The sequence below is a fragment of the Netta rufina genome (genome assembly GCF_964035555.1).
Source record: "Netta rufina genome assembly, chromosome: Z".
NCBI lineage: Eukaryota > Metazoa > Chordata > Aves > Anseriformes > Anatidae > Netta > Netta rufina.
In genome coordinates, this window is record NC_140126.1 from 6,944,195 (window position 1) to 6,959,516 (window position 15,322).

General features: G+C 66.1%; 3 protein-coding genes and 1 pseudogene across 4 annotated transcripts; 2 read left to right on the forward strand and 2 right to left on the reverse strand.

Moving 5' to 3' along the window:
- Nucleotides 1–427: 427 nt before the first annotated feature.
- On the forward strand, nt 428–2,886 carry LOC311221253 (B-cell differentiation antigen CD72-like; the record flags this gene model as incomplete). Its single annotated transcript, XM_084305120.1, has 7 exons — nt 428–512; nt 589–684; nt 794–883; nt 1,644–1,958; nt 2,036–2,184; nt 2,315–2,412; nt 2,739–2,886. 7 exons carry the CDS (start codon nt 428–430, stop codon nt 2,884–2,886), a joined length of 981 nt encoding a protein of 326 aa, XP_084161246.1.
- Nucleotides 2,887–4,269: 1,383 nt separating this feature from the next.
- On the reverse strand, nt 4,270–6,583 carry LOC311221254 (B-cell differentiation antigen CD72-like; the record flags this gene model as incomplete). Its single annotated transcript, XM_084305121.1, has 7 exons — nt 4,270–4,417; nt 4,579–4,661; nt 4,792–4,940; nt 5,018–5,332; nt 6,134–6,223; nt 6,327–6,422; nt 6,499–6,583. The coding sequence occupies 7 exons, from the start codon at nt 6,581–6,583 to the stop codon at nt 4,270–4,272; spliced, it is 966 nt and encodes a 321-aa protein (XP_084161247.1).
- A 693-nt stretch (nt 6,584–7,276) lies between these two features.
- On the reverse strand, nt 7,277–9,547 carry LOC311221255 (C-type lectin domain family 2 member B-like; the record flags this gene model as incomplete). The annotated part of the gene is made up of 6 exons (XM_084305122.1): nt 7,277–7,472; nt 7,982–8,085; nt 8,325–8,473; nt 8,611–8,682; nt 9,004–9,183; nt 9,499–9,547. 6 exons carry the CDS (start codon nt 9,545–9,547, stop codon nt 7,277–7,279), a joined length of 750 nt encoding a protein of 249 aa, XP_084161248.1.
- Nucleotides 9,548–10,134: 587 nt separating this feature from the next.
- Nucleotides 10,135–14,101, forward strand: LOC311221256 (annotated as a pseudogene). Its single transcript has 11 exons — nt 10,135–10,151; nt 11,267–11,950; nt 12,034–12,096; nt 12,204–12,272; nt 12,723–12,884; nt 12,972–13,036; nt 13,137–13,266; nt 13,339–13,374; nt 13,455–13,490; nt 13,591–13,704; nt 13,782–14,101. The product of its transcript is annotated as an uncharacterized misc_RNA (transcript).
- Nucleotides 14,102–15,322: the final 1,221 nt, after the last annotated feature.

Consider the following 15,322-nt stretch of genomic DNA (forward strand, 5'->3'; position numbering starts at 1 on the left):
TGTCCCCCCCGGTCACCACGTGCCCCGCAGGACGTGCTCCATCTCCTCGCTGAAAATTGGGGGAAGCTGCTGCAGACTCCTCCTTGGCCCCTCCGAAGCTGGCTGTGGCTCTCCTCATTCCCTGGGGAGAGATGGATGTCAGCACAGAGGAGGAGCAATAGGAGGCTTTCCCCAAACCCCAGAAATCTGGGCTCACATTTTGCCCTGCCCGTGCCCCCACAAACCGCTGCCCGAGAGCTGCGGCGCACCCAGGGGATGCTGTTGGCTCTCGGGGCGTGGGAGGGGACGTGCTGGGGCTGCTGCTGCCACGGCAGGGGGCCGGTCCCCATGGCTGTGCCTCGCTGGTCCCATCTGCCACGGCTCGCAGCCAACTTCTGCTTCTGCCAGCGCCGGCCTCACTTCTCCTTTGAGCTGCCGCGGGTGCCGCATGGCGCACAGCGTGCTCTACGCCGACCTGCGCTTCGCCAAGGGGCCACGGGGACACGGCACGGCCAGCGGGGTGCTGGGGGCAGGTGGGAGCCATGGGACCCCCCCCCCAGATTCCCCGTGCCGGACCCCTGCCCACTGCCCCCTGCCTTCCTCCCGCAGCCCCCGGCATGGATGATGCCGACAGCCCCTACGAGAACGTGGCACCGGGGCCGGCACCCGTGAGGCCGGCTGGGGAAGGGACCCGGCACAGCCCAGGTGAGCGCCCAGAGGGGGATGGGGACAGGGACGGGGGTCTCGGGGGGTGCCGGGGTCCCCTCTGCTCCCCGGCAGCGTGGGTGACGCCGCGGCCGCTCGTGTCTTGCAGGGCGCTGCTCCCGGCGGCGCTGCGTCCCCGCGGGGCTGCTGGCAGCCAGCCTGCTGCTGCTGGTGGCCCTGGTGGCCCTGGGGACCTGCTGTGAGTGGGGACAGGCACGGCGGGGTGGGGGGCTCCGGGCAGGGGCTGGGGGACGGGGGAGCTTGGGGATGAGGGCTGGGGGCTCCTCGCTGGGTGCCCTGCGCTGTGCCTGGCTGGGATGGCTTCCAGTGCCTCTGTCTGCTTCCCAGTGCCTTCCCAGTGCCTTCCCAGTGCCTTCCCAGTGCTCTCCCATCTCGATCCCATTACCTCCCACCCCTTCCCACTGATTCCCTTCCCTTCCACCACTTCCCATCACCTCCCAGTGCCTCCCATTTGCTCCCCGTTGCTTCCCATCTCTTCCCACTCTTCCTCATTGCCTCCCCATTGCCTCCCACCGATTCCCATCGCCTCCCAGTTGAAGTCCCACTCCCTCCCATTGCCTCCCCTTCATTCCCACCACCTCCCATTGACCCCCAGTTCTACTCCCACCACCTCCCAGTGCCTCCCATTGACTTTGAGTTGACTTCCCCACACCTCTCCCTGCCTTCCCAGTGCCTCCCATCACCTCCCAGTGCCTCCCATTGGCTCTCCATCACCCCCCACTGCCTTCCAAGAGATTTCCCACTTCCTCCCATCACCTCCCACTGCCTTCCAATTGATTTCCCAGTGTCTCCCATCACCTCCCATCACCCCCCATCACCTCCCACCACCTCCCCATCGTCTCCCCACTGCCTCCCTTCCCCTCCGCCGCCTCGCCGGTGCCCTCACACCCCACACCCAGCCGTGCCCCGCGTCCCATCTCACCCCAAACCCTCCCCAGACTGGCAGGCGACCCGCGAGCTGCGGGACACGGCCCTGGAGCAGGCGGCCGAGCGCGGCCGCTTCTCGCAGGAGGCGCGGGCGTGGGAGCAGAGCCTGGAGCAGGCGCGCCGGGAGCTGGCGCAGGCGCGCGCGGAGCTGCAGCGAGCGTGGCGAGAGGGCAACAGCAGCCTGCTGGAGATGGACAGGCAGGAGGCCGAGCTGGCACGCGTCTCGGGGGCCCTGGCCGGCGCCCAGAGGGAGCTGCAGGACGTGCAGGGGCGCCTCGAGGCCGGCGAGCGTGCGGCCAGCAGCCTGAGCGCCTGCCTGGACGCAGGTAGGGCCGCGGGGCGGCGGGCACGGGGCGGCGCGGCCGGGGGCTGGCAAGCGCCTGAGCGCTGCCCCCGTCCCCAGACTGCTGCCCCCCGGGCTGGCTGCTCTACCACGGCAAGTGCCTCTTCGTGTCCTCGGAGAGGAAGAGCTGGCGGCAGAGCCAGGACGACTGCGAGGGGAGAGCCTCCCGGCTGCTGCTGCACGGCGAGCGGCAGGCGTGGGCGCTGCCGGTACGGGGGGGCTGCGCTGGGGAGGGGGCGTCCCCGCTGCCCACAGCCCCCAGCCCCGTGCCCGTCCTGCTGCAGCACGGCCCCGGCACTGCCCAGCGTGGGGCAGGCCCTGACGGCCTCTCTCCCGCAGCCTTTCCTGCACGCCGGCGGCTCCAAGTACTGGGTGGAGGAGCAGATTTCCAGCGCCGCCGGGATGGTCGTGCAGGAGGACGAGGAGCTGTATGAGATGTAAATACAACCACCCCTGGCACGGGCACCACGCCTGCAGGTTGCCCTTTTACCCATGCCCAGGAGGTGCTGCTCCCCCCCAGAGGAGCCTCCTCGGAGGGATGCCCCAAAACACCTTGGGCACAGCACGTTTTTGGGGTGCTGTGCCTATTCCCCAAGCAGGGATGCGCACCCCTGCGGCATGCAAAGCACCAAATGCCCAGAGCCTTGCAAAACCAGCTCTGCTTGGCTCCTGGAGGGGTTTTACCAATGCCAGCACCCACAGGAAGAGATGGTTTCAATGGGGACTCTGTCCCTGCCCCGCTGACCCCTGCCTTCCCCCCTAGGCACACTTACCCTGCCAAGTGCTCGCTGTCAGCAGCCAAAGGCATCGAGCGGTCGTCGTGCAGGAGGTACCACCAGTGGATCTGCGAGCAGCCCCCGAGGCTCAGCAGCATGTCCAAGGCCCTCACCTCGCTCCTGGACGAGGAGTGACCGTGCTGCCACCCCCCCCCCCCCCCGTCTCCGTCACAGGACACGAGGACAGGAGCCAGGGGTGCCCCCAGGAACACCCCCCCCACCGTGCACACATTGCCTGCACCGCATGGCAAAGCGCTGGGAGGACGGGCTGGGAGAGCTGAGCGCTGTCTGTGTTGTAAAGCAAGGAATAGAGACCTTGTTCCCCTCTCTCTCACGCATGCACGCACTCGTACCACCCTGCTCCTGCCCCTCAGACCCACGCTCGTGTCCCCGTGTGCCCCGGCCAGCCTCCCGTTCCCCGGGGCCAGCAGGGAAGCCCCGAGATGTCGGGGGAAATGGGGGTGCAATGGGGGAGCCTGAGGCCATGGGGGGAAAATTGGGGAGCCCTGGGGCCATGGGAGGAAACGGGGGTACAGTGAGGATCCTGAAAGCCATGGGGGGGATGGGGAAGGATTGGGAAGATGGGGGAAAGGGGAGAGCTCTGACACTTCGGGGGGAAGATCTCCAAGACCATGGTGGGACCAGCAAGGGCAGACAGCCTGGGGGGACAATGAGGGAGCCCGGGGACAGCCCTGACCCTCCCTGCTTGCTCAGGGCTTTTGGGAAATGGCACCTCCAGAGAGGTGGTGGAGGCGAGGACCACTTTGGACCTGGATTTAGGCAGCTCCTGAGAGAGGAGAGGCGCGGAAGGACGCCGGTGGAGCCGGGCCACAGCGTGGTGAGGCTGGAAGAGCTGAGCTGGGAGGTGCCCCAAGAGCTCAGCTCCGTGGGAAACGAGGACTTGGTGTGTCTGTGCCTGTCCGGATGGTCCCGGGCAGCCCAGGGGCTTCCCCCGAGCTCCAGCCACCGCAGCACCACCGTGCCCTTGGGCACTGCCACCGCAGGGAGTCCTGCACAGCCTCCTGCTCCTGGGTCCCCGGGGCCCATCCGACACAGCTGCCTGCTCTCCTGTTCCCATCAACCCAATTTCTCAGTGTCCCCAGCCCTAAAGGGTCACAGCGAAAGAGCCACGTTGCTGTCCCCGTGTCCCCAGCCCAGTGCTCCCCGTGGTGGCAGGCAGGCAGGTTGGGTGGGTGCCACCTCTCCTTGGCAAATCCCAAGTCATCGACAGCCGGCGATGGAGCAGCCAATAAAACCAAGGGATTCCCGCAGGGGGATGGGTTGGGGACAACGATGGCACCATCGCAGCCAGGTCCAGAAGGTGCAAGAGGTGCCTGCCGTGCAGCAGGTGGGAGCAGGGCTTGCTGTGTGCTCACAGAGAGCCAGGAAAGGAGGGCAGGGGGCTGTGGGCATGAGCAGCAGTGAGACTCAGAAAGCCAGGCTCTTCTCCACAAGTCATCCTTTAAACGCCCAACACCTCCGTTCCCAAACTACATCCCCAGAGAATGGGTGCCGGGGTCAGCCCCTAGCCAGGAGAGGCGAGAGCATCTCGGACAGGTTGCTGAGCTTGGGGGGCTGCTCGCAGACCCAGTGGTAAGACCCGTAGCAGAATGTGAGATCCACGATCCCGGAGCCCATCAGTGCGCATTCCCGAAGCCACCTGTACCTAGAAGGAAAGGAGCACGTGAGAGGGGACAGGGTGGCGTGTGCCACTGTGTCCCCAACCCGCTGCCAGCCCCAGGCAGGCCAGAGCAGCCCCTGCCTGAGCATCAGTCCCCAGGTCGGCCCAGCAGGGTGAGGTGCAGAGGGGCAGCTTGCCCCACTCACGTCCCAACGCGATCCTCCTTCCACGCAGGATTTTCGGTCCACGGCTTCACCCAGTACTTGGTGCTGCCCTCGAGCAGGAAAGGCTGCGGGAGAGAGGCCGTCAGGGCCTGCCCCACGCTGGGCAGTGCCGGGGCCGTGCTGCAGCAGGACGGGCACGGGGCTGGGGGCTGTGAGCAGCGGGGACGCCCCCTCCCCAGCGCAGCCCCCCCGTACCGGCAGCGCCCACGCCTGCCGCTCGCCGTGCAGCAGCAGCCGGGAGGCTCTCCCCTCGCAGTCGTCCTGGCTCTGCCACCAGCTCTTCCTCTCCGAGGACACGAAGAGGCACTTGCCGTGGTAGAGCAGCCAGCCCGGGGGGCAGCAGTCTGGGGACGGGGGCAGCGCTCAGGCGCTCGCCAGCCCGCGGCCGCGCCGCCCCGTGCCCGCCGCCCCGCGGCCCTACCTGCGTCCAGGCAGGCGCGCAGGCTGCTGGCCGCACGCTCGCCGGCCTCGAGGCGCCCCTGCACGTCCTGCAGCTCCCTCTGGGCGCCGGCCAGGGCTATGGAGACGCGTGCCAGCTCGGCCTCCTGCCTGCCCAGCTCCAGCAGGCTGCTGTTGCCCTCTCGCCACGCTCGCTGCAGCTCCGCGCGCGCCTGCGCCAGCTCCCGGCGCGCCTGCTCCAGGCTCTGCTCCCACGCCCGCGCCTCCTGCGAGAAGCGGCCGCGCTCGGCCGCCTGCTCCAGGGCCGTGTCCCGCAGCTCGCGGGTCGCCTGCCAGTCTGGGGAGGGTTTGGGGTGAGATGGGACGCGGGGCACAGCCGGGTGTGGGGTGTGAGGGCACCGGCGAGGCGGTGGAGGGGAAGGGAGGCAGTGGGGAGATGATGGGGAGGTGGTGGGAGGTGATGGGAGACGATGGGAGACAATGGGAAGTGATGGGAAATCAATTGGAAGGCAGTGGGAGGTGATGGGAGGCACTGGAAGGTGATGGGAGGAAGTGGGAAATCTCTTGGAAGGCAGTGGGGGGTGATGGAGAGCCAATGGGAGGCACTGGGAGGTGATGGGAGGCACTGGGAAGGCAGGGAGAGGTGTGGGGAAGTCAACTCGAAGTCAATGGGAGGCACTGGGAGGTGGTGGGAGTAGAACTGGGGGTCAATGGGAGGTGGTGGGAATGAAAGGGAGGCAATGGGAGGGAGTGGGACTTCAACTGGGAGGCGATGGGAATCGGTGGGAGGCAATGGGGAGGCTGTGTGGGGCTGGGGGAAGGCAACGAGGAAGAGTGGGAAGAGATGGGAAGCAACGGGGAGCAAATGGGAGGCACTGGGAAGTGATGGGAAGTGGTGGAAGGGAAGGGAATCAGTGGGAAGGGGTGGGAGGTAATGGGATCGAGATGGGAGAGCACTGGGAAGGCACTGGGAAGGCACTGGGAAGGCACTGGGAAGCAGACAGAGGCACTGGAAGCCGTCCCAGCCAGGCACAGCGCAGGGCACCCAGCAAGGAGCCCCCAGCTCCCAGCCCCAAGCTCCCCCGTCCCCCAGCCCCTGCCCGGAGCCCCCCACCCCGCCGTGCCTGTCCCCACTCACAGCAGGTCCCCAGGGCCACCAGGGCCACCAGCAGCAGCAGGCTGGCTGCCAGCAGCCCCGCGGGGACGCAGCGCCGCCGGGAGCAGCGCCCTGCAAGACACGAGCGGCCGCGGCGTCACCCACGCTGCCGGGGAGCAGAGGGGACCCCGGCACCCCCCGAGACCCCCGTCCCCGTCCCCCTCTGGGCGCTCACCTGGGCTGTGCCGGGTCCCTTCCCCAGCCGGCCTCACGGGTGCCGGCCCCGGTGCCACGTTCTCGTAGGGGCTGTCGGCATCATCCATGCCGGGGGCTGCGGGAGGAAGGCAGGGGGCAGTGGGCAGGGGTCCGGCATGGGGAAATGGGGGGGGGGGTCCCATGGCTCCCACCTGCCCCCAGCACCCCGCTGGCCGTGCCGTGTCCCCGTGGCCCCTTGGCGAAGCGCAGGTCGGCGTAGAGCACGCTGTGCGCCATGCGGCACCCGCGGCAGCTCCGTCCTACGGCTGCCGTGTGGCCCCGGGGCACGTCAGGTGGAGGAACTTCTTGATATGTAGGAAAGCAGAAGTAATCACTTCATTTGCAAGATGTGGTTTTTTTTTTTTTTCATGGGCAGGACTGTTCCGGGAGGGGAAACTGCTCCTCTCCATCCCACGCAGCGCGCTCTGCCCCATGCAGCATCACTTACACACAGCTCTGGGCGCATTTTGGCCACCCTGGGCCACCTCGAACCCTGGCCACAGCCAGACCATTCTCCCCCCACGTCCCCTTCCCCATCCCAGCACCCGCTCAGTGATCAGGCAGAAATGAGGAGGGGGCTGCACCTGCCTCCCATGCTGGGGGGACACCCGGGGACGTCCATGTGGAGCTGTCAGCGTGGGGCACCTCCCACCTGAGACAAACCCCAGGCAGCCCAAAGCCCCAGGAGACCCACTGCACCCACGCAGAAACTGCTCCACGTGCCCACCAGGCCATGGGGACACTCGGATGGATGCTGGCTCTGCCCCCCAAACCTCGTCCCCCCCAAAAAAAAGCCAGCCACAGTGTGAGTGCCAGAGTTTATTGGCAATGCGCAAACATGCCAGGGGGAGGGATGGAGAGGGGGCACCCCGGGGTGCCCGTGCTTGGGTCAGGCAGGGCTGTAGGAGCACCCAGGCTGTCCCCGAGGCCCTAGGGCCCCACGCAGGTGTAGGTGGTGTTCCCCCAGAGGAAGGCGGGGATGGAGGACGGCAGCCACTGCAGGGTGACCGCGCTCTTCTCGCAGACCCAGCCGAGGGCTTCCCCGCACAAACCAGCCGCCAGCCCCGAGCTGGACACCCTGCCACAGGCCACGAAGGAGCTGCTGGGACGCTGGAGGGGGAGGCGCCTGCAGGGGGGAGCGGGGAGAGGGGGGACTCAGTGGGGTGCGAGGGGCTGGCCCACCCCCAGCTCCTCCTGCAAGGGAGCCGAGGCTGTGGGGGTGCCGGGGGGCAGAGCGCGCCCTCCCCGTGCCCCTGGCAGCCCCTCGGTGAGGAAGCGAGCTGTGATCCCTGCACACCCAGCCCCTGCTTGTCTTGGAAATCCTCTTTTTTGGATCCCAGGAACGTCCTGAGGTGGCTCAGCACCAGCTTCGCCATGCTGGGAATTTGGTTTTGGGGGACTCCCCCCACCCCTCATCCAGCCCCAAGCTCGTCCCCAAGCAGGGCGCAGGCACTGGGGACGTGTCCCTGTTATCTTCCCTTCCCTAAAATGCCCCCATGCTGCTTTGGGAAGCAGAGGGATGGCCAAGAGGGTGATCGTGTCCCTGCCTGCAGGCTGGCCATCCCCCTGTCACCTCCCGGAGCCCTGTTTTGGGGTTTTCATCAGTGCTGGCAGGGGACAAGCTGCGAGCCTCACCCCCTCATCAGGGTGCCATCCAGCCACTTCCACTCAAACCTGGAGCTGTCCCGCTTCAGCCCCACGTGGAAGGTGTCCAGGTGGGCCACGCGTGTCAGGAAAGCCTAGAGCAGGAGGGAACAAGTGTGGGCTCCCCGGGGACACCCAGCCACGCAGGGGGCTGTGTGGTTCAGGCACAGCATCGCCAGCTCCCTGCTGGGTTTTGGGCAAAGGGGCTGGATCTGGGGAGCTGAAATGATGCTGGTGGTGGCTGGGGAGCCACTGGGGGACCCTGAGGTGGTGATCAGTGTGAATTGATGACCACGGCGGGGTCAGGATGGCCGGGGCAGGCGGATGGACTCACCAGGGTGCTGTTGGCTCGGGCGGTGGCCAGTTGTGCCCCCCTGGAGCAGCAGTCGTCTTTGCTTTGCTCCCAGCTCTTCTTGGCAGAGGAGAAGTAGTAGCAGCGCCCCGCATCCCCCATCCATCCAGCCGGGCAGAACTGGCAGCTCTCTGCACACCAGAGGCACAATCCTGCAGGGCTGGCCGGGACGGGGCTGTCCCCAGCCCCCAGCACCGTGCGGTGACAGGGGACAGACAGGGTGCCACCAGGGCAGGGAGCCCAGGAAGGTGCCTGGAAGCCCTCCTACCTCGCAAAGACTGCTGCACGTAGCTGAGGCTCTTCTCCTCTCCCTGGGCACAGCTCGCCTGATGGGCTAGATCTACAAAAGAAAGGCACAGGAGCGTCCCCACCAGGGGCTGTCCCCCCTCATGGTGCCGTGCCAGCCCAGCTGGACAAAGCCCTGGCGGTCTGTGCCGTGGCTGGGAGCCCAGCACATGGCAGGTTTCTGCCTTTTGGCCCCAGCGTCACGTCCTGTCTGCGCGCCGTGGCCAGCTGATGGAGCGGGGTGCCCCGGCGCCGTCCCCAAGCCCACGCTTTCCCCTCTCCTTCCTCTTCGGCGCTCCAGCCGGCCAGACGAGGGGTGTTTTATTTTAACTCACCACTTTTCACACTCGCCCCGCAGCCCAGAAACCTGCGGCACCGTCAGCCCCAAGCAGGAGGGTCCCCAGCTCGGGGGGCTGCTGGGTGAGGGTGTGCAGGGGGTACTCACAGTGGAAGCTCAAGGCGACGAGGATGACTTGCACCAGCAGGAGCAGCAGGGACAGGACTCCCAGGCTGAGGGGTGCCCAGTGCCAGGGCAGCCTCACGGGCTGTGGAGGAGCTGAGAAAGGGAATTACCTCGTGTCCTGGGGGCTCGGGGTCGGGGGGAGAGCCCCCAAATCAGCAAAGATCGGTGAGCCCCAAGCAGGGTGCATGGGGGGGTCCCCAGGCTCCCCGGGGACAGCGGAGCAGTGGTGTGAGCAGGAGCTCACAGGGGGTGTCAGGGGGGTGCCATGCAGCTGGGGTGCAGTGCTTGTGCCCCCCCTTGCTCCGAGAGCAGCTGCATGGGTGAGGAGGGAGCGGGGCTGGGGGCTTTTGGGGAGGCAGGGAGGGATTTGGGGAGGGTGGGGGGCAGCGGGGTGCAGCGTGCCGTTACCTGGTACGGGGGGCAAGCGCAGATCTGCGTACGTGACCCCCTCTTCCATCCTCCCCTCGGTCTCTGGCCGTGCGCCCTTCAGGTAAGGGGGGAGCAGCAGCCCCCTCCTGGCCCCCCTCTGGCAGCTGAGTGTGACACAAAATGGAAAGCGTCACTTCCCGGAGGGGTCCCCAGGGACACCAGCTGGGTCACAGCCCTGGGGGGCCCCAGCAGCAGAGTCACACGGGGAAAAGAGGAACCCCAGGCAGGAGGGACCCCTGGCATGGGGGCACCCCGCGCCCCCCGGCGCTGTCTCAGGCGTGTATCGGGGCCGTATCGAGGCTGATCCCAAATCCAGGGGCCCCCCAGCACCGTCGGGGTGCGGGGCTGCCTCCACGTCCCCAGCCTCGGCCTGCTGTCGAGCAGCAGGGCTGTGGTGCAGAGGTGGTTCCCGCCACCTCTTTTGCATGGGGCTGTTTAAATGAAGTCTCAACTCAATGTGAATTCAGTAATAGTTATAAAAAGGCAAGCAAACAGCGCTGGGAGCGTGGGGAGCCTGTGCTCTAGCAACACGGACACATGAGCATCAGACTTTCTAAACATACAGAACATGGCTTTTACAGGCTAAACCCAAGTATGCCTATACATCCTATACACATGTACAACCAGAAAAGGCAACAAACAATCCTTTAAGCCTATTACTATCAATGTCTTCCATAACAGTCTCCATTTTCCATTCCTCTTGAGCAATACGTCTCGCTTTAAGTTGTCAAGGAACTCGGTCTTTGGGCCTTATGTATCCCGTTCTTCCCGGATCGAAGAAAAGCATATCCATCTCCTCTTCAAGGCCAATAGGGCCTGGGTCAAAAGGCACGTCCAGGTCACCAAGGGGCATCTGTAGCAGCAGAGGGGCCGATGGTGCAGCAGTCGGATCAGTAAAGGAGCCCGCAGCTCCCTCACTCTCTGGCAAACCATGCTTCAGGCTCATAAACTGTCTGATTGCTAATAAGGAGAATAAGCTGTAAGGTTCCCAGGACAGTCTCTGTTCCTAAGGACGTATGATTCCCCATAATGTGCAGCTGCTGACCAGCGAGGGGCAGTTGTGTGCCGGCTCCGCTTCTCTCAGCTCGAGCTTCTCTCCAGCTCCAGTTCACCCATTTCCAGCGACTTTCTGTACGAGCTTCTCTGAGCAGTTTGCTGAGTCTGGCCAAACCTATCTTATCTTCATGAGGTGATCAATGTGCCTGTTCCCGTCCTGGTCTCCGTTCTGCCAGCCTGTTCCTGTTCATCCCTTCTTTCTGCTTCTTTACTGATGACATAACTTCATCGGGTTGCTTTATTATTATTATTATTATTATTATCTTGAGGGCAGGCTCCCCTCTTATACCCTTCTCCCCACAGCAGTCCTTTTCAAAAACAACTTTTCCTTGGCCAAACAACTTTGCATTAAACAGCAAACGGCAAACCCCCAGCAACTTCCATGCCTTAATGGCTGGCGAACAAGCAACCCGAGACGGCGTGGCGTCTCCTGAATCACCCTTCTTTGTTCCCTCTAAGCCCTTTTACATTCCTGATGGCCTCATCGTTAAGAGCCTAATGTTATCCTCAACCACGGGGCTTTCCGACCCCCATGGCCACACTCCCACCTCTCCCCCTTCTTTATTAATCTCAACCATCTTCTCAACACGAATTACCACCCCATCGCAGCCCTGGAAAGCCGGAGGGGGGGAGGCTGGGGGCGCTGCGCCCCCTCCCTGCGCCCTGATGGGCACCCCTGCCGTGCCCTCAGGGCTTGGGGGGCAGCACCCTGGGGATGCTCATCCCCCGATGTGCCGGGAGGGGCGGGCACGGCCAGGACTACGTTTCCCAGCGGCAATTTCCAGGGGCTGCACATGCTCCTTGCGGCCCCACGGCTGCTCCCAGCAGCTCCCGGTGCAGCTCCCGGTGCAGCTCCCGGTGCAGCTCCCGGTGCAGCTCCCGGTGCAGCTCCCGGTGCAGCTCGCAGCCACCCCCGGTGCAGCCCCATCGCGGGCGCACGGGGCTCCCTGGGGAGCGCGCATCCGACCCCCGAGGGCGAGCCCTGCCTGGCACCCACCCTCCTGCCCCCCACCCTAGCCACCCCAGCCACCCCGCAGCATGCCCCGCGGGCGAGCCTGGACACCAGCGGAGGTCAGCAGCCTCCTGGCGCTGGTGGAAGGCTCCGGGGAGGCCGCCCTGCTGATGGCCTCCACGTCGTGGCCCAACGAGGCGCTGTGGCAGGAGATCTCCCGGGGGCTGGCGGCGGCCGGCTACGGCCGTAGCGTGGCCCAGTGCCGCTCCAAGTGGAAGGCACTGAAGCAGGCTTTCCACTCGGAGCGGGAGACGCGCCGCCGTGCCGGGCGGCACTCGTCGCGCCTGCCCCCGCACTACCGCACCATGAAGAGCATCTGGAAGGCGGCCGGGCGGCCCGTTTTTGGGGAGAGGCGGCTGCCCGGTGGGTGCTGGGGACGTGCAGGCTCCCCGGTGTTGCACGGGGTCCGTGATGCCCCGATCTGAGCTTTTTTCTTCCCCTTGTAGAGCTGGTCAAGCCGCCCCCCAGGAAGCGCAGGTCGCTGGCCGCACGCTCGCCGGCACCGCCAGGTACCCGTGGGATGGGGCAGCTGGAGGGGGGCTTGTCGTGGCCGGGGGGTGTCCGGCACCCCTCAGGGCCCCCTTGCTGATGCCGTTGTCTGCGTGCTGCACCCCAGCTGCTGCAGAGACCCCCGCCGTGCTGCTGGCACCGCTGCTGCAGTGCCCAAAGGACGAGCCGGAGAGCCGTAAGTACCGTGCTGCCCCGCCGCGCCGGGCTGCACGGCCACCGCTACAGCTCAAGCCTGTGCCAGCATGCAGGGACGGGGGGGCACGGGGGTCGTCAGGGGGCCTTTTGTCCCTGGAGGGCCCCTCCGTGGTGTGTTCCCCTTGGGATGCTCGCAGATGGGGTGTGGGAACTTCCCACTCCCCCAGTTTGGCTCCAAACCAGCCCCACAGTGTGAGGGTTTGGGGCCGGCTGGGATGGGGCTGGATGGGGGTCCCTGGCTCGGAGCTGGCCTCAGGGCACGGCACACCGCAGAGCTCTGGAGGATTTGGGACTGGGTGTGAGGGATGGAGCCGGGAGCATCCCCATCCTGCAGCGCACCCGGACGGTGCCGGAGCGATGCAGGATACGTCCCCGGGCCCGGTCTGTGCGGGCAGGTGAAGGGAGCGGGTGCTGTTCCCCTCGCCGGCAGGGATCGGGGCTGCGGGGCGGACCAGGCGAAACACCTCCCCAAAAACAGGAGCAGAGAAGGGCCCGGTGCCGGGGAAGCCCCGGCTGCTGCTTCGTGTCCCCCCCCCGGCCCCGCTGGCGCTGGGGGAGCGAACCCCGGCGTCCCCGCCAGCGTCCGCACCGGGTAATTACGTTGTCTCCCTAAATTCCCCCTGCAGTTTCAAGTGGATGTGGGATTCTCCTTCACTTCCAGCCCTAATCTGTTGCGTAGCCTGGCCGCGCGCCGCTACGCAGCTGCTGCCTTCCAGCCCGGAGGTGGCTGCATTGCAGTGGTGGGTGAGTGACTCCTGCTTTTGTTCCTAGCTCGGGAGGCGCTTTGAGGCCCCGCAGGGCGCTGGGGAGCTGTGGCTAGGGCACGCCGGGCTGGCCGGGGCAGCGAGGCAGACCCCGGGCTGATGCCGTCCCCCGGCGGGTGCCGCCAGACCCCGCGTCTCCTCTCTGCTCTCTCCCTGCAGCCCGCGGGGACCACGTCGATGGAGCATCGCCCGACCCCGCGGCCGCCCCACGTAAGGCTCTCTTCGTCCTCATTTCCCCCCTCTCAGCCCTGTAATCGGGCTCTGAGCCTGTTCCCGTTGCAGGTACCAGCTGCTGCATCCCTCCCCAACCCCTCCCGGGTGAGTACCGTGCCCCAGCCACCGAGCTCGTGTCCCCACGGGGCCGGAGCCGTCCCCCGGTGACCGCTGCTCTCCCGCAGGCTGCCTGAAAGAGGAGAGCGCCGAGCAGAAGGCAGGTGAGTCTGCGCCCTCTCCCCGGCACAGGGCAGCGGGGACGGGCTGAGCAGGGGATCCCCGGGACCCCGCTGCGCCCTCCGTGCCAACCCCTGGCTGCAGGTTTTCCCGGTGAGACGTCCCCGGGGACGGGACGAGGAAACCCAGGCTCCCCGGGGATGGCTGCAGCGAGCGAGCACGCGGTGGGCGAAGACTCAGCGGACACGAGCCTGCAAGGTGGGTGCCCCCCAACGCCCCCCCCCCGGGGCGCAGGGCGAGGGGTGGGCTTCCCCTGACCCCGCTCTTCGCTGCAGGCGGCGGCGTGGCGGGCTTGCTGCAGAGCGTGCAGCAGCTGCTGGTGCAGATCCTGCAGACGTCGCGGCAGCAGCAGGCGCTGCTGGAGAGCCTGGCCAGCGACACCGTCTCCCACCTCCACCTCCTCTCCCACAGCCTGGTGCAGGTGGGCGAGACCCTGCACCAGCTCCTGCTCCGGCCGCCGGCCCCCCACGCCCACTACGCCCCCCACGCCCCCCTTTTCGAGGGCGACCCCCAGCTCCCGCTGCTCCCCGGGCTCCCCCCGTGCGGCAAGGAGGAGCCCCCGGTGCCCCCCGACGCCGGCTGCGCCCCGCCGTGAGCGCGCGCACCCCCGCAGCAGAGCCCCCCGTACCCCCTCTGGTTATTTTAGACGTTTATAGAAATTTACAGATTTTAATAACATTAAAAATAGATTTTGTACCAGCAGCGCCCATCCACCAGTTCTTTTGTCTGAGCATCCCTGGGGGGGTGGGACACACACACACACACACACACACACACGCACGCACGCACGCACGTTCCCTTTCTCGCTTTCGAGACGAGCAGAAGGGGAACTGGGGGGAACTGGGGGGAACTGGGCTATTTACAGCCCCCCAGGAACTCCCCGGCCGCCCCCCTGCAGCTGTGGGGCCGTGTGGGGTGGGTGGCACCGGGCCACCCCTCCCCGGCACCTGGTGGCCCAGCTCCCGGCACGGCCGCTGGCTGGGAAAGCACCGGCACCGTGCCCCGTCCCGCAGCGGGGGCACGGCTCCCATGGGGGCACAGACCCTGCCCCGTGCCCCCCCGGTGCCATGGAGGTTGTGGGGGGTGCTGGGGGCAGGGGGAGGCAGAGGTGTGGGGTATGGTGAGGTGGGGGTGGGCTGGGGATGTGGGGGGGGAGGGTGGGGCTGCCAGGGGGGTGCAGAGGGGGGCAATGGGGTCACAGTGGGGTTGCAATGGGGTTACAACGGGGCTGCAATTGGGTTGCAATGGGCCTGCAGTGGGGTTGCAAAGGGGCTGCAATGGGGTTGCAAAGGGGCTGCAATGGGGTTGCAATGGTATTTCAAAGGGGACACAGTGGGGTTTCAATGGGGCTGCAATGGGGTTGCAATGGGGCCACAGTGGGGTTGCAATGGGTTTGCAATGGGGACACAGTGGGGTTGCAATGGGGACACAATAGGGTTGCAATGGGGTTGCAATGGGGACACAATGGGGCTGCAATGGGGACACATGGGGTTTCAAAGGGTTTGCAATGGGGCTGCAATGAGGTTGCAGTGGGGTTGCAAAGGGGACACAATGGGGCTGCAATGGGGTTTCAAAGGGTTTGCAATGGGGGCTGCAATGGGGCTGCAATGGGGTTGCAATGGGGACACAATGGGATTGCAATGGGGCTGCAATGGGGTTTCAAAGGGAACACAATGGGGTTGCAATGGGGCTGCAATGGGGTTGCAATGGGATTTCAAAGGGGACACAATAGCATTTCAGTGGGGTTGCAGTGGGGTTGCAATGGGGTTGTAGTGGGACTGCAATGGGGTTTCAATGGAGCTGCAATGGGGCTTCA